Genomic DNA, 21,337 nt, shown 5'->3' on the forward strand with positions numbered 1-21,337 from the left:
ACGACTAGAAGCCCGATGCACGAAGATTCATGCTAGAATGGGCTTTCCTTTCCCTGGCTGCCAGTACTGCCTTTCCACTCTGGCCCAGCCCCTTTCCACTCAGGCCCCAGAGCCGCCTCTTTCTGCTCCAGGAGCCGCCTCTTTCCGCTCTGACCCCGCCTTCCCACGCTGCCCAGAGGCCCTGAGAGAACGGGGGTGGGGCAGAACGCCTGCGTTGTCACCATGGCGACAATGCAAGCGTCCCGCCCCTGTCACTTGGTGCCTGTGTATGCAAATTAACCGCCATCTTTGTTGGGTTAATTTGCATATCACTCCTGATTGGCTGGTGGCATAGCGGAGGTACGGTCAGTATACATGTTTGTCTATTATTACGTAAGATCTTGCTGGTTTCAAGACTTGGGCCCTTATAGCTAATTTTCATTTCTCTCTTTTCTATAGTACCTATATTATTTTTCACTTTGTTGTTATCTTATACGCTATAGTGGTACAAATGCAGTTTGTCTTATACCCTAGAGTGGTACAAATGCAGTCTGTTGGACCCCAACCCAGACCCATTGAATCAGAATTTCTTCAGATGGAGCAGAGTACCGTATCTCCATGACTGCCTATGTTCTGGTTTTATCTACAGTTGTGAACAAAACATACAAAAATCCTTACCCTGATAGAATTAATATTATAGTTGGGGAGATATAATGAATAAGATAAATAAGTAAATATAGAGTACATTAAATATTGATGTTGGTGCAAAAAAGAAAGAAAAAGCAGGAAGGGGAATAGGAATATCCATTGTAATGATTAGGGAGTTACAATATTAGATAGAATGACCATTGAAGGCCTCACTGCATGGTGATGTTTGAATCAAGACTTGAAGGAAATGATAGAACCAGGGTCCCTGTGGGGACAGAATTCTTGGCTGAAGGAATGGGAAGTATAAAATTCCTGGCTCAGTGGTTGAGCATTGACCTATGAACCAGGAGGTCATGGTTTGATTCCTGGTCAGGGCACATGCCCGGTGAAGGGCGTGAAGGAGGCAGCTGATCAATGATTCTCATTGATGTTTCTTTTATTTTTTTATTTAAAAAAATCCATACGTCCCCTTTTTTTCTCCCATTGACCCCTTATAGCCTGCCCTGATGTTTCTATCTCTCTCTCCCTCTCCCTTCCTCTCTGGACTCCATAAAATATACTAAAAAGAAAAGATATCTTAATAAAAAAAGTCCTAAGGCACGTGTGTATGCCTGGTGTGTTAAAACTGCAGGGGGTAGTGTGTCTGACAAGGAGTATAAAGGGAGAATATAGTATCGGATGAGAAGAAAGAGATAAAAGGGAGTGGCTGGTGATTGTTTCCAGTTAGGCTTTATGGTATGTTGGAGAGAGATTTGGATCCTAGACCCATCTGTGACATTACCTCTGGGCCTGTTTCTTCATCATTAAAAAGTAGACAGGAAATAAGATGACCTTGTAGGTTTATTTATGCTTTAAAATAGTCTTTGAAATCTGTTATTTACCTTTTATTTCTACTTTGTCAGGTCTTTTGCAAGCAATTAATTTATCATTTGAGATACTCTGTACTGTTCATGAGCTCATCTCTGTTTGTGCTTCATCCAGACAGGTGACTTTTTCCTTTATGTTGCCCTTGTTTGTCCTCTTTCTTGACTGAACTTGAAGATTTAGATAGTCCTTTGATAAAGAGTAGGAAATTATATTCTTACTAGAGGCCCGATGCACAAAATTCATGCAAGGGGCTCGGCCCTTACAGCCCCGGCTGCCTCAGCTCTCGTGGCCCCGCCCCCCACCCACTGGTCATTCCAGAAGGTTGTTCTGGAAGGTCGTTTTGCCATCCAGTCTAATTAGCATATTAGCTCTTTATTGTATAGGACTAGAGGCCCGTTGCATGAAGATTCATGCAAGGCCTTCCTTCCCCTGGCTTTGCTCCTGGCTGCCTGGGAGCCTGCAAGTCCTTGCTCCTGGCCAAAGCACAGCTCCTGTAGCTCCCTCTGCCCCCTGCCCTCCCCGTCATAGCAGGCATCCCGCCCCGCCTGGCCATTCCGCACCTGTGTATGCAAATTAACCCACCATCTTTGTTGGGTTAATTTGCATACTCCTGATTGGCTGTGGGCGTAGCAGAGGTATCGTCAATTTACATGTTTGTCTATTATTAGGTAAGATTGCTTTGTCTAACTAGTCCTTCTGACAATAAGATTCTTATTTAATCTTATCTAATAGAATTAAGAAATATATTGTATCTACTAAGAGATTGAAATTCTTCTGAATGGAAGCTTGATTTAAAGAGAAGAAAAGAAAGAAAAGAAAGATGAGGCTTGACCCAACTCTAAATGAACAAATCTCAATTGCCAGTCCAAGATTAAATGGAATATAATGTGCAGAGATTCATGGGATTCTTAAATAGATACTTCTAAGGGAAGGACAATCTTTAGGTAGGCCATACTCCTATATGAGTGTTTACTTACAAATAATGGGGTGGGACCACTCTAAGATGTGTTTTGATGGGTTCTATTAGCAGATGACATAGATAAAAGGAACTTGTCATGAAGCTTTACAGTCTTCTTTAGTATAAATTCTGTTGGAAAAACAAAGTAGTATCAAAACTGTTGTTGGTGCCTTTGAAATCTAACACACAAAAATTGAATTTGTAGGCTTTAAAATTGCAGCTTTCATGTAGTAGTAATGAAACAGTATAATCACTCTGAATAATTCTGCCACCTTTTACAGCTTTCACAGGGTATTATGAATATAAAGAAACAAATCCAAAAATATAAATAGCATCTTGGGGTTTGAGCTGTCTAGTTTTATATTACCTGCTAGTCTTTGAGTACTGCAGGGGAGTCAGAAAAAAGTGTAATATTAGGTACCAATGTGTTAGGTTAAGTTTTACGGTGACATTAAATATGGCAATTATATTTTACAATAGTAAGTTTATAGTTATTTTTACTCATAATCATTTCCTTTATCTGTTGTGTACTTGGTGAGGCTTTTGTAGTGATTATTCTTTTGATTATACTTTAAAATCCTGTAATCTCCTTCACCACCCTCTATTCTTATGCGATAATGTATATTAGCAGCCATCTATGTATATGTAAAATTTACTTCTACTACAGCAAATTTTAGGATAGATCTTTAGTTTTGTCCTGAAATGAAAGATAAGAAAAATCCTAATTTGTGCTTTTTTAAACTATATATAATTTTAGGAGGAGTGAGGTGGAAAGGATTCATAAAACTTAGCTGATTTGACACCCAGTTGCATATGTTATTTATAGCCTCTACTTTGTTCTACAGTATAAAACTGTCTACAGCAAGCATGTCAAAATCAAAGGCTAACACGGGCCAAATAAACAAGGTTTAAGTTTATGTGGGCTGCAAAAAAATGAAAGCTTCAATTTCCATAGAAACGTAGGTATATTTCGATAGAGACATGCTGAATACAAAGGGCTGAAATAAATGAGTAATTGTTAACATAAAATAATAGAACATTTTAATAAAAATTAATTTTTTTGAACATTAACTTACCAGGCACGGAATAACTGCACAAATTAATACTAGTAAGTATAATGCAGATAAACCTATTTTTCTTGTTCTCCGAAAGTGAAATATTTTCTGTTGCCCACACCAAACAAATCAGTACAAGACTAATGATGTGGCAATCGGCTGCTAAAATATTCGCTGCCAGTATTAGTGGAGAGAAATGGTGCGCCTGCGTGTAAGGGAAATGAATGCAACACGATTATAGTAATCAGCCATTAGCAAACATTGTAGTTTGTTATTAATAATTATGTATAACAGAATATTGTAAAAATTAAGTTATGAAATGTTAATTAAATGTTTCTTATATACCGTTATATTGGCTGGGCCGCAAAAATATTCATTGTGGGCCGCATGCAGCCTGCAGGCTGCGAGTTTGACATCTGAGGTCTACAGTATAAAACTGAAAATTTAAATTGAAAGACTATTTGTACACTTAAAATAGAAGTCTATTTAAAACTAGAGGCCCAGTGCACGAAATTCATGCACAAGGGGGGTGTCCCTCAGCCCAGCCTGCAACCTCTCCAATCTGGGACCCCTCGAGGGATGTCCAACTGCTCATTTAGGCCCAATCCTTGTAGGATCCCAGTAGGATTGGGCCTAAACGGGCATTCGGACATCCCTCTCACAATCCAGGACTGCTGGATCCCAACTGCTCGCCTGCCTGCCTTCCTGATTGCCCCTAACTGCTTTTGCCTGCCAGCCTAATCACCCCCTAACCATTCCCCTGCCAGCCTGATTGATGCCTAACTGCTCACCTGCCAGCCTGGTCACCCCTAACTGCCCTCCCCTGCAGGCCTGGTCACCCCTAACTGCTCTCCCCTGCAGGCCTGGGTTCCCCCCAACTGTCCTTCCCTGCAGGCCCTGTCGCCCCCAACTTCCTTCCTCTGCCGGCCTGGTCACCCCTAACTGTCCTCCCCTGCATACTTGATCACCCCCAACTGCCCTCCCTTACAGGCCTGATCTCCCCCAAACTGCTCTCCCCTGCAGGCCTGGGTCCCTCCAAACTGCCCTCCCCTGCTGGCCTGATCGCCCCCAACTGCCCTCCCTTTAAGGCCTGGTCCCTCCCAACTGCCCTCCCCTGCTGGCCTGATCGCCCCCAACTGCCCTCCCTTGCAGGCCTGGTTCCTCCCAACTGCCCTCTTCTGCTGGCCATCTTGTGGCAGCCATCTAGTGTCCACATGGGGGCAGACATCTTTGACCAAATGGGGGCAGCCATCTTGTGTGTTGGAGTGATGGTCAATTTGCATATTACTTTTATTAGATAGGATAATGGAGTAAATTATGAAGAACAAATGAGAAGTTTGTTTGGTATCTTTGGAATATTATTGAATTCTAGACTTGAAAATATGCATAAGCTAACTTTCATAGCTACAGTAATTTTACCAGTTTAGTAGTTGTGCCAATTCAAAGAACAACATACGTTAATTAGTATAGGCCTTAGTGTTTCTATTTAATGGACACCGACTTCATTTATGATATGTAAAATCCAAGCAGGACATGCTAACTTAGTTACAGTGAAACAGCCTGAAAAGTGTCTTCATTACTTATTTATTTTTTGTTAATCCTCACTCAAGGATATTTTTCCCATTGATTTTTTTTTAGAGAAGTTGGAAGGGAGGGGGAAGAGATACAAATATCGATGTGAGAGACATACATCGATTAGTTGCCTCCTGCATGTGCCCTGATGAGGCCGAGATCAAGCCTGCAACATAGGTACATGCTGTGGGCCGACACTCTAACCACTGAGAAAACCGGATAGGGCTTCTATTATTTTTAAAAACTAGCCAATTAAGGATGAGAAGTTAAATTTTTACTAAGATAGCTTCTCTGACACCAAGAGATATCTCAGTTCTTCCTGCTCTTGGCTCTCTCTACCAAAATTACATTGCTGAGTGATTCAATAACTTGGTCATGAAAAGGTTTATTCTCTAAATTAATGTCAGCAAACTATGACCTATGGACCAAATCTTGCCTATATGTAAAATTTTATTTGAACACAGCCACGCTCATTAATTTACACTTTATCTGTGGCTGTTGTGGTGCTATAATGATAGCGTTGAGTGGTTGTGGATCAAATGATCCACAAAGCCTAAAATATTTACTATTATCTAGTCTTACAGGGGAAAAGTGCTGACTCCTGCTCTATCTCTTAAGTCTTTTGTAGTCAGCTCATGTTAAAGTTCTGGTAGAGATTTATGAGGTTAGTATTTTTGTGTTGTTTCCCATGTGCTCCATTCTAAGAAAGAATACTTTTTTAAAAAAAGTAATTTTGGGTTGTTAGTGCCCAGCTTTCTTATCCATAAGTAGGTATAATACCACCTATGAGAAATTAATGAGAAATGTAAAGTACTTAGGCATCCAGAGAGAATTCAAGCAATGGGGAGATATATTCAGGGAAGTCTAAGTGTTTATTTGGGTGATTCAGGATGACATGTTTTTAGAGATTCTGATTTTACACAGAGCTGACTGTAATGGCCTAGTTTATCCAGGATTTTAATATAACATTGCTGATTAACTTTCCTCCATGCTTTTCTTCCTTCCTCCGTCCCTGCCTTTACCCCTCTCTCCCTTTCTCTTTTATATCCTCTCTTCCTCCTGGTCTTCATACCTTCTTCTCTCTTTCTTTTTTTAAAAATCTTTACCTGAGGATATGCTTTTTTAATTGATTTTTTTTAAGAGAGAGAGAAAGGGGGAGAGAGAGAGAAACATTGATGTGAGAGAGAAACTTTGATCAGTTGCTTCCTGTACACGTCCCCACAGGTGATTGAACCTGCAACCTAGTTAGGTGCCCTGACCAAAATAGAACCCACAACCTTTTGCTGTGCAGTACAATGCTCCAACCAGCTGAGCCACCCAGCCAGGGCTCCTCTCTTTCCTTTTTGATATATGTAAGCATTGCTACTAAGTTAAGGTCAGTGGGTAGCTACTCTAGGGGGAGTATGCAGAGAACCTAACACAGAAGAATCTCCCTTATTCTTAGTTCTATTCTCTAGGAAGCAGAGGAACGTTAAAATCTTGTAATATCCTTTACCACCCTCTATTCTTATTAGCAGCCATCTACGTATATGTAAAATTTACTTCCACTACAGCAAATTTTAGGGTAGCTCTTTAGTTTTGCCCTGAACCATGATGCCTAAGGGTTCAATTTAGGCAGCCATGGTTTTCTTCTAGAAGACAGGATAGATTATTCCTAATGTTTTGAAAGAAATTGGAAGATCTAGTGATGATAAAATCGAGCCTACCAGTCTTATATTGCAAGCACCTCTTAGTTGTTTTCTTGTTTCATGAAAACATAAACTTAAAAAGCTGTTATTTTACTTGATGGGTATTTTTAGGAGATCAATTTAAAACCGGGGACCTAGCCCTTTCTAGTTATTATAAAACCAACCGTAATATAAGAGAGCAAGGAAAAAGAACCTTAGAACATGTTTTGTTTTAATCATCATTTATTATTATTTTGTGGTAGTTTTTAGATTTTGTAGGTGTCAGGAGAAAAGATATGAAAAGAGGTGAATTCTAGGATGATAGTTATAACAGTAGATAGACTCTTCTGTTTTAATTCAACTAAATTCTTTTATTTGTGGTTTCAAAAGGAGTTAAAGTGGGTCAGAATTTCTCATTGAATGTTTCTACCATTTGAAAGCTAATAAAATTCATTAAACCTAAATTTTATATACTACTTTTCTATTAAAGGTAAGTGTCTTCCTGCTGTCTCATCTATAATAATAAAAGCATAATATGCAAATTGACCAAACGGCCAAACAGTGGAAGGACTGTCTGGATTACCAAACTATGATACCCACTGGCGCCATGCCAGCCAAGGAGGGTGCAATGCGATTGGTTGGGGGCCCTGCCATCGTCCCATGATCGCCCTGCAGAGGGAGGCCCAGGCCACTGGCCAGCGGGGCGATCAATCAGGGGGCTCCACGATCGCCCCAAAGAGGGAGGCGCAGGCCACTGACAGGTGGGCTGTGGCGGATGGGTGGGGCCTCCCTCTGCGGGGCAATTGATCATGGGGCTCCCGGACTGTGAGAGGGAGTAGGCTGGGCTGAGGGACCCCCTCCTCCAGTGTATGAATTTCATGCACCGGGCCTCTAGTTTATTTTATCAGAAGCTGAGATTTTTGGTAGAGTTAGGTATTAATTCCTAATTCTTTTAATCTGTGAGTCACACAGGGACATGGAATGGTTTTCTTAGAACTGCATTTAAGTGAGTATAAAGTTAGGGTTATAAATGTTGAATGTACTTTATTTTGTGTATTTATAGAAACCAGACAGCAAGATTTAAAAAGTGATTTTGTGCCTGGAAATAGGTAGATAATATGGAAGATGAGGATTGTTTAATTAAAAAAGTTTTCATTTGAGAAGTTAAGAGAGGTACAGGGAGAGAGTGAGGAGCATGTGAGTCTGGGTGAAACATAACTCAAAGGCATATGGTTTGCTAGTCCATGAGAAAAACCAATAACAGATTGATTTAATTTATCAAAGGAGAAAGGAGTGGGGAGAAGAAAAAAAGACCTATTTGGGAATAGTGAATTTTGTTTTCCTTTCTTTGGCTAAGCTGCTGATTAACTGGCAGCAAGTGAAGAGAACAATTAGGATATTCTACCCTTGGGCACCTGGATGGGTCATCAAATAAAACAGTTTTAGTTGTTTATGAATCTCCAGAAGACCTTGAGTGTTTAACTGTGACTTACACCTGTGTCTCTGTATTATGTCTACCACTATCCTCCTTAGCACTTCCATGCCAGATCTGCATCAGAATTTCTCACTTGCTTTATTTATGATCTTGTTTCTGTGATTTCTTTTATAATCTTTGTATTCTTTGGTATGTTAGATGGCCTTCCCAAAAAGTTAATGCTGTATCTTCCTGGGTATTGTTGGCCATTTAAATTATTACTTTAACATTGTGTGCATGTAATTTGTTAAGTTCTTAGATCAGAAAGTCTCAGTCTGTTTGAGACTGTATGGGAAAGGTAAACTGCAGTGTATGCAGTGGATTTCTCTGGTGAGTTCTCCAGTAAACCAACAAAATGTATTTGCCTGAAGCAATTTATACTCTTTTACCTTACTGTTGCTTTGAAATTTAGGTCATGAATTTGGAATATTTTGTAAATTATCTTTTCTATAGGTAGATTTACTGTTAGGTGCTTTATCATTGATGAAGAATGGGAATAATGATAAATTCTGTTTTCTTACAGTCAAAGGAGATTGGTTTGTTAGATGTCGATGTATATGGCCCATCAATTCCAAAGATGATGAATCTGAAAGGAAATCCAGAATTATCACAGAGTAAGTAAAAAGAGATAAATAGTATGATAATAGTTACACTTTTATTTATATTTAGTACCTGCTGTGTACTAAATTAAAGTCAGGCATTTCACTGTTGTACTATGTGCACTCAGTATAATATAGTAATTCTGAAACCAGATATGGAGCTAGGCTGCCTGGGTTTGAATTCCAGCTCTGTCACTTACTGTGTAGGTTTGAAGGTTTGAGTGAATTGTTTAACCTCTTTGTACCTTAACCCTTATCTACCCTCCCCATATATAAAACAGGGTTAACAATTGCTGTGAGTAATCACTCAGTTACAAAATTGCTGTAAGTGTAATGCATTTAATAGTGTCTGGCACATAGTAAGTGATCAAAAGTTAGCTCATCACTATTGTCTCTTTATATTAAATGTGTGGATATATGGGAGTATTTGAATAGAAAGTACGTATTTGTGTTAGAAGAGGTGAAAATTATTTTCTCTAATCAGATTTTTATCATATTTGTCTGAAATTGTTTTTTAAAAAAACACTCAAAACATTAATTTCTTTCCCCAGTCTTCAGTACCATCAATAGGACAGAGTAATTTTTTTGAGTAAATTTTTTAATATTTACTATTTTTGTTATTATATGTTCTCATAAAGCTAGCCTACCTTATAATAGAGAAACATGCAAATTGACCGCACCTCCGCTATGCCCATGATTGGGCCTTCGAGAGGCTGGGGGCGGGACTCCGGGTGGCCTATCTGGCCGTTGAGAAGACCAAGATGGCGGCGCCCAATCCTCTTAGTTCCGGGGGTCCCCGGGCGATCGCCACACTGGGGGGGCGTGGCCGGGCCGAGCCAGCCGCTCCTGGGGGTCCCCAGGGCGATCGCCACCCGGGGGGGAGTGGCCGGGCCGAGCCAGCCGCTCCCTGGAGGTCCTGGGGGCGATCGCCAGCCTGGGGGGCATGGCCGGGCCGAGCCAGCCGCTCCCGGGGGTCCCTGGGGCGATCGCCACCCGGGGGGGGGGGGTGTGGCAGGACACCCCCAGCCCCTCCCAGGGTCCCTGTGAACATTTCAGGCATGTGGTTGCTGAGACCCAGACCAGGCCTCTGGCCACAGATTCATAGCTTTGCGGAGACCTAGGGCAGGGATCTCCCTCATCTGCAGAGAGACAGAGGTTCTGCAGTGCCCCCAAGACGTGGGTGGGCCCAGCCAGGGATCAAGGGGCATGGAAGGACTCCTGGCAGAGGGGCAAGGACCCTCACCCCTGAGGTGGGGGTTGAGGGGTGGAGCCACCTCCGTGAAGGGGTGCTGCACTGCAGGGTACTGGACTGACTGACATGATTCAGAGAAGCTCCCAGGTGCTAATGGGCCTCGCTCAGGCAGCCTTCACACTTCAGAGGCAGTGACTACTGCTCCTGCCTTGACCCAAAAGCAAGCTCGCTACACCCTGCCCCATAGCAGAGCATGCCTAGGCAGTGAGTGGGAAGCCTTCCACCTGCTTCAGAGAAGGGGGGGCAGTAAAGAATGGGGGGAGAGGAAAGAATGTGGAGCATCCGCAATGAAGAGGTGCTTGAGAAAGAGGCTCGGAAGCCTGACTGGAAGGTTTGTTCTGTTTGCTGGGCCGCTGCCCCTTAGGAAGCGCAAAGAGCATGGCTCTGAGGGCTTCCTGTGTGCTGAGTCAAGTTCCACAGCCAACTGGAATTGGCCTCAGTTTCCTGGTCTGTAAAATGGATTAAGCGTGTCCCAGTGCCTTCACTGAGCTTTGATGGCCAATTGAGATACTATATAAAGAAAATGAGGGAAGAATTGAGAAAGAAAAGGAAGGACAAAAAACACAAAAGAAAGACTGAAAGGAACCTATAAACCCATTGTCACTTAAATAAGGAATATAGTCAGTAGTGTTGTAATGATGGTATGATGCCAGGTGGGTACTAGAAATATCGGGGAACACTTTGTAAAGTATATGATTGTCTAACCACTATTCTGTAACTAATATAAAACCTGAAACCAATACAAAATAATGTTGAATGTAAAGAAATGAAAATTGGAGTGAAATTTTTATAAATTTCAAAGTTTAAATAAAAGCTGTAAAGGAAGGAAGGGGAGAATAAAAAGTGTTTTTCATTTTGCCACTTCATTAAAAAGACAGTTGTCTTTATATGGTGCTTTTATACTTTTCTAAGTCATTATCTCATTTTAATTTCCGGGCAACTTAAAGACAAGATAAGTATTCCCTCCACTATTCAAAGAAAGGAAATCTTGGTGTCTGGTCCTAATGATTCAATCGTCAAGCCCTTATTGTAAAGCAGGGTTAGTAAAATTTTCTGTGCAGGGTCATATCTATACTAATAAAAGCCTTGGGAGTGATCAGGCCAGCAGGGGAGGGTATTTGGAGGCAATCAGGCCCGCAGAGGAGCAGTTAGGGGGCAATCAGGCCAGCAAGGAAGCTGTTAGGGGGCAATCAGGCAGGTAGGTGAGCAGTTAGGAGCCAGCGGTCCCGGATTGTGAGAGGGATGTCCAACTGCAGGTGGACATCCCCCGAGGGGTCCCATATTAGAGAGGGTGCAAGCTGGGCTGAGGGACACCCTCCCCAGTGCACGAATTTTGTGCACCGGGCCTCTAGTCAAATATAAAGTTTTAAGAACAAGACATGCTATGATCCAAAATGAAAAATTGAAATAACTAGTAATTTTTCTTGAAAAATGGTTTTAAGTGAAATTAGTTTATTAAAATTTATTTCTAATTATAATGAATATAAAATTGAATACCTTTTTTTTTTTCTTTTATTGGGCTTTTTATTTTCCATGGAACTAGAACAAAATTACTGTATTTACTAAAGAGTATTTCCGTGCGTGTTTTTTTTTTTCTCATTCAAAGTTAGTTATAGACATTATCTACTATTTAAGATGCTTTTGTTTGAATTTTAGTTGTTGGAGTCAATTACAATGTTAAATTCTGGAAAATTATTTATAAGACAATAAGGATTCTTCTTTTTTAAAAATGTATTCTTTATTGATCAAAGTATTCCATATGTCTCCTTTTTCTCCCATTGACCTCTCCCCAACCACTTCCACACATCCGCTGCCCTGCCCCCAGCACATGCTCTCACCTCCCTAGTGTCTGTGTCCATTGATTAGGCTTATATGCATGCATACAAGTCCTTTGGTTGATCCCTTCCCCCACCCCCCTACCCATCCTTCCCTGCCTTCCCTCTGAGGTTTGACAGTCTGTTAGATGCTTCTCTGTCTCTGGATCTATTTTTGTTCATCCGTTTATGTTGTTCATTATATTCTACAAATGAGTGAGATCATGTGATATTTATCTTTCTCCTGGCTTATTTTGCTTAGCGTAATGCTCTCCATGTCCATCTATGCTGTTGAGAATGGTAAGAGTTCCTTCTTTTTTACAGCAGCATAGTATTCCATTGTGTAGATGTACCACAGTTTTCTAATCCACTCATCTGCTGATGGGTACTTAGGCTGTTTCCAAATCTTAGCTATGGTAAATTGTACTGCTATGAACATAGGGGTGCATATATCTTTTCTGATTGGTGTTTCTGATTTCTTGGGATATATTCCTAGAAGTGGGATTACTGGGTCAAATGGGAGTTCCGTTTTTAATTTTTTGAGAAAACTCAAAAATATGATATTTTGCTGCCTGTGGATTCCTCTAAGATTTTTATGGTTTCCTATCTTATGTTTAAGTCCTTTATTTATTTTGAGTTTATTTTTGTGTATGGTGTAAGTTGGTGGTTTAGCTTCATTTTTTTATGTATCTGTCCAATTTTCCCAGCACCATTTATTGAAGAGACTGTCTTGACTACATTGTATGCTGTTGCCTCTTTTGTCAAATATTAACTGAGCATAATGGCTTGGGTTGATTTTTGGGTTCTCTGTTCTGTTTCATTGGTCTATATGTCTGTTCTTGTGCTAGTATCAGGCAGTTTTGAGAATGGTGGCTTTGTAATACAGCTTGATATCTGGTATTGAGATTCCTCCTACTTTGTTCTTCTTAGGATTGCTGCGGCTATTCAGGGTCTTTTTTATTCCAGATGAATTTTTGGAGAATTTGTTCTAGGTCTGTGAAGTATGCCGTTGGTATTTTAATGGGGATTGCATTGAATCTATAAATTGCTTTGGGTAGAATAAGGATACTTCTTAACATTTTGAAGGAAACTTGAAGATCTAATGATTACAAAATTGACCCTAGCAGTTTTATATTTTAAGACCCACTTGTTTTCTTGTTTCATGAAAATATGCACTTACTAACGATAACCTATTCTAGTTTCTTTGTTCTTTGTCCTTTTAGTGGAATTCATACTTAGTTTGAAAATATGTGACATGAGCCGAGATGTCAAACTTTGCCAAAGAAATACTAATGAATTTGCATACCTTCAGTGATAGACTCATTATGTGTGTTTATGATTAAAGTAATGTGAAAACTGCTGCATGCAGCACATGAGCGATGGCAAAATGGAGCGCTTGGTATCAGTCTTTTCTTAAGTGGTACGTCAGTCTCTGCTGTCATAAGGACTTGAAGCGAACTTTAATTTCTCTCTTTCTGTTTTACTGAAGCTGTAATCTTAAATGTGATGTTTGCAAATTGGCTGCCATTACTAAGCTTTCTGGTATAGATGAGCTATTGGAAATCTAAAAAGCTTAAAAAGAATACTTTGTGTGTTGACAAGCTGATTTTAAGTCCCCCAAGAAATAAACTGAACTATTAAGGCATTCAATTAAAGCAGGGGTGGGGAACCTTTTTCTACCAAAGGCCATTTGGATATTTATAACATCATTCGCAGGTCATACAAAATTATCAACTTAAAAATTAGCCTGCTTTATTTGGTCAAACTTTTAATTAACTCACCCCTAATGCCTTGGCAGGGCCAGACCAGATGATATCACGGGCCTTATATGGCTTTTGGGCCAGACATTCCTCACTCCTGACTTAAAGGAATGTGGATTCTTTTTTTCTAAGTTTTAAATTTTTATTGATTTCAAAGAGGAAGGAAGAAGGAGAGAGAGAGAGAGACATCAATGATGAGAGAGAGTCATTGATCTGCTGCCCCCTGCACACCTCACACTGGGGATTGAGCCCGCAACCCAGGCATAGGCCCTCACCGGGAATTGAACTGAGACCTCCTGGTTCAAAGGTCAATGCTCAACCACTGAGTTATGCCATCTGGGCAATTTGTATATGTTTTTACACAAAATTGTGGGGATGGAAAATATAGCTAGTTTGTAGAAAGCTTATTATACAAAAACCTCAACAGATTGACATCATATTGACTGCAAATGCCCAATTACTTTGGGAAATTAATGGAGATTAGAATAAAATCCATGTGCAGTTGGGGAAATTATCATCTAAGCAAGAATATACTTAAAAAAACAAAAACAAAGGAACAAATACCATTACTTGTCTTTTTTAACTTTCTAAATAACACCATATTCAAATTTCATATTATAATATGGGCAAATTATAGCCCCAGAAATTATTGAGTGGAAAAGTTTTCAACTGAAATTGCAAGTGAATAAGTGGTAATTGCACACAGAGATGTGTTGCTGTATTTCACTAATGTAAATATTCTTTTTTGTGACCATGTTAAGGATTTTTACTAAGCTTTCTAAAATGATTTTTATTGGTAGAAATAGCTGCTTTCTTTCACAGTTTTGTGATGATAAATCATTTTCAGTACTTGTGAATTCATTACTACTTTGTTTTACTAAAGAATGTCTTTTAATGTACTTAGCTAATAGAGTGGGGGAATTTTAAGGCTTGCAGAGAAAGGTTACTAAAATTGAAATGTCAAGTAATTTTATTGAAGAGTAGAGGCCTGATGCACGAAATTCGTGCAAGAGTAGACCTTCCTTCCCCTGGCTGCTGGCACCAGCTTCCCTCTGGCACCCGGGACCCGGGCTTCCCTCTGGCCACTGGCAGGCACCTGGGACTAGGGCTTCACTTGCAGCACAGGCTTCGTCTGGAAGGACGCCTGGTCTAATTAGCATATTACACTTTTATTATTATAGATAACATAGTACTTATTAATGATTAAATGTGAGACTTTTTTTGAGTAGGATCCACTTGCCTTTTCTGTTGTTGGGGGATAGAAATTTTGAACTCATGACAATATTCTGCTCTGTCTTAAGGTATTAAGCATTTTTCACATTTAGGAATTGTGTGTGGGCTTATGAGACAGAGAAATTGTGGAAAATCAGCTTGGGCAATTGACCTTTAATAGTAGCACTCAGCTCCAGTAAGAACTGCAAAGAAGCAACTAAGATTTCTTAAAAGTAATTTAAATGCATAAAGAATGATAGTGAACTCTACTTATTTCTGAAGCCATCTTGCTTTTTTCCCCAGGGATTAGAATTAAGGGTGTTACTGAAGTTGTTGAGATGGATGATTAAATTTTAATGCAGTGGAACTCTCAAAGCTTCTCATTTATAATTTGCTTCTTCTTGTCATTGTCCTGTGGACCCTTGGGTTTCATCTGATGCTGCAGTTCCTCTGATTATCTCTGGGAAAGGTTCTTGGATAAATTCCATAATCATCATGTTACAGGAATGACTTTTCTTTGCTGCTTTCCTGAATTATTTTTATAACCACTTTTATACCTAGAATATTAAAGACAGGTGATATTCCTAACATGCGGATGGGTTCAAGGAATCTCAGAAAGTTGTTTTGGTTTGCTCCGGCTTTAGGTGCTTTTATCTTTAAAATATCTCAGAGATGAGGTCTATGTTTTGTGAAGAGTCCCATCACCCTCATTTATCAAAACAGAAGTCCCTCCATCTCTCTACTTGGTTCATTGTTTCTTGCATAGATCATTGAATAGACCTGAACTAAATATCTGTTAGTGTGGTAAAACCCTTTTCCTTTTCCTTTGACAATCCTGAGCTGAAGAATAGCTAGCAGTTTTTTTGAGTTTTACTTGATCTGCTGCAAACCATCTTAGCCAGGGGCTGCAGCAAGTGAAATCACTGAAGGATGCCTTAATCACTGAACAACTAAATGTATCTTAGTAGCTACGCTCTGTTAATTTTGGTTTTCTTTCACAGGATGGCATCAAATAGTGTTGACTAGGTGTATCTGTATATATGTCAGGCCATACATTTTTATGTTTATGATTAGCATCTGCCACAAGACAAGACTGATATTCTCTTATACCTCTTTCACATTTTGACTTCTGTCAGAGGGCTAGCCTTAAGATGTGTAGATCAGTAGTATAGTACATTTGTAATGGGTCCATCTGTTAAGGCTATTTGTACTCCACATTTTTCTTTTACAGTCTAGCCCCTGGTTAAAAAAACAAGTCATCATACTTTTTTTTTCCTTCCTATTTCCTAACCTTTTGATGATTTTCAATGTTTTTCAAAATTATCAACACATTTTCAGTATCTTCTCTCAGATGAGAAAAATAAAAGAACTTACTATTGTTAGGTAGTGGAAGGATTAGCTTGTAATTATATTTGTAATGCTCTGTTTTTATTTATGTGCCCTGCAAAAGTTTTGCTTTTTAGAATATACCTCATTATTGTTGATTCATAGTTACTTTAATAAATTCACTAGGTACTTAAGAAACCTTTTGAGGGTACTTTAACAAAACATATGCTGTTTTTTGTTTTTTTTTTAAAAAGGTTAACAGAAAGTAAAGCATTTAAAAAGGAAAGTAGTTTGATGAAAGTGTGTCAAATGAGTTTTGAAAATGTAAGTGGGGAATATTCATCTATGAATTAGGAACCCTATAGGAAAAGGCAAGATGCCATTAATAATTACACTATATATATTATGAGGCATGGAGAGTTTTGCTGATCTAGAATTGGTGAGGCTAACTAGAAAGAGGAAAATTATATATGCTAAACCCTGAACCCCCAGAAAAAATCCCAAAACAATGAAATAAGACATCTTTTTCACTTTCTTCTGGACTTCTGCTCTAGGTTTTGTGTATTTGGTCTGAGTCTATACAGGTGATGGATTGAAATGACATAATTTTCATCAAGATTGGATAGATTTTGTACATCCATGTTCATAGCAGCATTGTTCACTGTAGCTATAATGTGGAAGCTACTTAAGTGTCCATGAATGGATGAATAGATAAGGAAATGTGGCATATACATACAATGTAATATTATTCAGCTTTGAAAAGGAAATTCTGACATATCCTGCAACATGGATGAACCAAGAGGTCATTTTGCTAAGTGAAATAAGCTAGTCACAACAAAAGAAATACTGTATAATTCCTCTTATATGAAGTACTTAGAGTAGTCAGCTTCACAGACACAGAAAATAGAATGGTGCTTGATGGGAACTGGGAGGAGGGAGAAATGGGGAATTATTGTTTAATAGGTGTGGAGTTTCAGTTTTATGAGATGAAAAAAGTTATAGAGGTGGATGGTGGTGATAGTTGGATACCATTTTGTATGTATTTAATACCTCTGAGTTATACACTTAAAAATAATTAAGATGGTAAAGTTTATGTTTGTATATTTTACCACAATGAAAAATATTTGGGGAAAAAAAAGACTGGATAAATTTGCTCTAGCAATTTTACTGGTACTGGACATAACAATACAGGGTTTCTTCAGTATTATCTATGGTATCGACCCAGTGAATCAACTGTTCTTTAAAAGAGCAATCGGTACTAAACTGAGAGAAAATAGAATAGTGGTGTTTCATTGGGAGACTTAGTAAGCTTAGCTATAAGCCATTTCTAATTTCCAGATTGGAAACTTAACTAACCTACAAATTGTTACGAATTATATCCTAAAATTATCCTATCCAATAGAAGAGTAATATGCAAATTGACTGTCACTCCAACACACAAAATGGCCACCCCCATGTGGTCAAAGATGGCTGCCCCCATGTGGACACAAGATGGCCACCACAAGATGGCCTGCAAGAGAGGGCAGTTGTGGGCTATCAGACCAGCAGAGGAGGGCAGTTAGGGGTGACCAGGCCAGTAGAGGAGGGCAGTTGGGGGTGACCAGGCCAGCAGGGGAGGGCATTTGGGAGGGACCAGGCCTGTAAGGGAGGGCAGTTGGGGGGGACCAGGCCGGCAGTGGATGGCAGTTGGGGGGCAACCGGGCTGGCAGGGGAGGGCAGTTGGGGGAGACCGGGCCTGCAGGGGAGGGCAGTTGGGGGCAACCAGGCCTGCAGGGGAGGGAAGTTGGGGGGGACCAGGCCTGCAGGGGAGGGCTGTTAGGGGTTACCGGGCCAGCAGGAGAGGGCAGTTAGGGGTGACCAGGCTGGCAAGGGAGGACAGTTAGGGGTTACCGGGCCAGCAGGGGAGGGCAGTTGGGTGTGACCAGGCCTGCAGGGGAGGGAAGTTGGGGGGACCAGGCCTGCAGGGGAGGGCAGTTAGGGGTTACCAGGCTGGCCGGGGAGGGCAGTTAGGGGCAATCGGGCCAGCAGCGGAGTGATTAGGGGGTGATCAGGCTGGCTGGCAGAAGCAGTTAGGGGCAATCAGGCAGGTAGGCAGGCGAGCAGTTGGGATCCAGCAGTCCTGGATTGTGAGAGGGATGTCCGACTGCCCGTTTAGGCCTGATCCCTCCAGGCCTCAAGGAGTCCCAGATTAGAGAGGGTGCTGGCTGGGCTGAGGGACACACACCCTTGTGCACGAATTTCGTGCACCGGGCCTCTAGTATTTTCATATCATGATAAGTGATATAAGTTGTTATTTGAAATTCATGATGTTATTCCTACCAGTATTACCATTTGTAACATTACCAGTGTTATAAAGCTCTGTATGATTGATCTGGTTTTCTCCTTCTATATAATTCTAACCACCTAAATTCCAACAAGTTTGTCTTATTGCTCAGTGAACACCAGTTACAGTGGACACTGTTTCTCAAAAAATGCCAAGCTCTGTGCTGTCTCAGGATCCTCACATATTTTATTCTCTCTGTTTGAAATGCCTTCCACCTTAACTGTCTTCCACCTTCCCCACAACTAATTTATACTAATCAGGTCTTAGTTTTAATGTTTCTTCTTCCACGAAACCTTTTCTGACTCCTTATTGCAATTTTAAGGATAGAGTTTTTGAGTTATCGGTTGAATTTTTTTTCTATCTCCCCTATTAAACAATACAGCATCCACAGAGCAGAGGCTATCTTACTTGATTTGTTTCACTAATGCCTGGTATGTAGTGGATAATGCAGTAAAACCTAGTGGAATGAACGAATAAGCTTCCTGCTAAGTTTCTTTTACATTAGCTGCTTAATTTATTTTCTGCTTTGGATATATGAGTAACTTAATTTGCAAACATAATGTACATATTTTTATGAATAATAAATTTTTAAGACATCTCAGCAGTTAATTATTGTGATATATCTGAGTGGCTGTCTTATACTTCTTTTTTCCATTTTTTATTTTTTTCCATTTTTTAGGAAAAAAATAACCTTTATATAGCTAGTGATTTGACTTTTGAGAATTATCCTATACAATAAGATCCTAATATGCAAATTGTTCCCTCTGGTGGTTGTTCGACTGGGAGACTGGGAGTGTGACCACTTGCTATGACATGTGCTGACCATCAGGGGGCGGTGCAGAACATGGTGGGAGTTAGCGACGTGATGCTGGCAGCAGCAGCAGTGGAGGCACTGCTGGCCCCAATGGGCCCCAACAGGAGCGGGACTGTGGTGGGATGGTGGAGCAGGTGAGCGGGCGGCACCAGGCCAAGGTGGGTGCGGGCACCTCCTCCTCCCCCCCAACCCTGATTGCCCTGCCAATCACCCCACAGACAGCAACCAGCAGTGGTGGGGGGCAGGGCCGCCTCCCAGCTCCCAGGTGCTGAGGGAGCCAGCGGGGGGGCCAGGCCCTGATTGATCACCCCACAGGCGGATGGTGGAGCAGGTGAGGGGGTGGTGCCAGGCCAAGGTGGGGTGCCAGGTGGGGCTGCGAGGCTGGGGGCGCGAGCTGGGACCTGATCTCCGCAGCCCACCCCGAGGGACCCCACCCATACACGAATTTGTGCACTGGCCCTCTAGTGTTACATAAAGTGAAATGATTGCTTACGAGTCAATATGATGGGACTGTGCCAGTCTCGCCTCATATCGTAGCTTTGAAATGTTGAGCATTGTTCTGCTTCCTTATAACAGGTAGAGTCTTGTAGGGTATGAATCTGAGCCATGGTGGGAAATACATCTCTGGGACTATCAACAACCTGGACAAAGAGAAGAATTAGTAGCTCAGCATACTCATCATTCTTTCCTTAGACCATTCTCATTGCCAAGCTAAAATAGTACATGGATACTAATAGGAAGATCTTATTTGAGACCATTTATTCTGGAAATTGGTATTTGTAATGGGTTCAGAGAAGTAGTTTGTGAGGAAGCAGTGGCAGTAGGGTTTTGATTTTAGTCTGCTGTCTCTGAGGTCTTTCAATTAAGGAAAAGAAAGCAGAAACAGCAGCTTGCATTTTAATGGGCTTTGGGGTTTCCCTTGCAATATACAGACCACATACTTTTTTGAAGTGGTAGAATGTTTTCAGCTGGGTTTCTGAGAAAGCAGCGCTCTTCGCACTACTAATTAGTGTATTAGGCAGTGCAGAACTGGACTGAGGGAGGAGAAAAGGAAGAAGAGCCAATATGAAAATGTGTTGTTGTCAAGCTGTCTGTGTTAAATGTGACTGCATGGGACTAGGTAAACTCAATCTCAGGACAGCCTATCTGGGAGAAAAGGGGAAGAATTGATCCACTGGACAAAGGCTCACCTCAGGAAGTATTAACTCCAAGTTCTGTACGAGTGATTCCTGGCAGAGTCCTATGGAGTCTGGTAGTATCCGTATTTTGGCTTCAATATGGAAGTTTTGGGGTGGGAGGTGAGAAGCACACAGCATACAGGCCTGAAGTGAGGTATGGTCAGGTAGCTCCTCTGTGACATTGGTCAGAGCCCATATGGAGCTGGTTGTCACAGTGGTGGCTGAAATAAGAGATGAGTGAGGCTTCTGATACATGGACATGGAAGTAGAAAGCTGAGCATCAAAGTCTACATTTAAAAATTTGGCTTCCTTATGATTGAGGTTTATGGGGGGCATGTAATGCTGGTTAGTTTTAAATATTGGGGATTGGGACTCTAATGTAAGGTCTAAGTTTTAACTGATAGTTATATGAGATAAAGACAGATCCATCTGTAAGCCAGTTTCTTATTTCAAACAAGTAACTGCATAATTTGATACTGCGCATTGAACACTTGACCCAGAAGCCTCACAATAAGCAAGAATGTTCTTGTTGTCAGATTTGGGCAAGAATAGTAACTAAAAATTGAGATATGTCTTAGTTATCAGGAGGACCTGAATTCAGTTTGGATATATTAATAGGCGCCATGGTCATTGGAAGAACATTTGGGGCTCATAAAAAATAAATGTTTATCACAGATTCTGTGGCTGATAAAGGATACACACACACACACACACACACACACACACACACACACACTCAAGTAAAGCATCTTTAAAAAAATTTCTCTGCTTGCAAGTTAACTAGCTAATACAGGTTTAACAAAAAAAAATGGTTACTGTTAAATGATGCCTCTTTAAAA

General features: G+C 40.7%; 1 protein-coding gene and 1 long non-coding RNA gene across 2 annotated transcripts in view; one reads left to right on the forward strand and one right to left on the reverse strand.

Moving 5' to 3' along the window:
* NUBPL (NUBP iron-sulfur cluster assembly factor, mitochondrial) overlaps nt 1-21,337 on the forward strand; it is a 292,427-nt gene that overhangs the window by 42,065 nt on the left and 229,025 nt on the right. The window contains exon 4 of the mRNA XM_054716520.1: nt 8,744-8,834. Coding sequence (XP_054572495.1) covers nt 8,744-8,834 — 91 coding nt within the window. The remainder of the gene's footprint in view (nt 1-8,743; nt 8,835-21,337) is intronic.
* LOC129149174 (uncharacterized) lies at nt 1,599-8,778 on the reverse strand. Its single transcript, XR_008556161.1, has 3 exons — nt 8,742-8,778; nt 2,472-2,581; nt 1,599-1,680 (listed from the first exon to the last, which is right to left on the reverse strand). It is a non-coding gene; the product is annotated as an uncharacterized LOC129149174 (long non-coding RNA).

The sequence above is a fragment of the Eptesicus fuscus genome, chromosome 5, assembly GCF_027574615.1.
Source record: "Eptesicus fuscus isolate TK198812 chromosome 5, DD_ASM_mEF_20220401, whole genome shotgun sequence".
Lineage (NCBI taxonomy): Eukaryota > Metazoa > Chordata > Mammalia > Chiroptera > Vespertilionidae > Eptesicus > Eptesicus fuscus.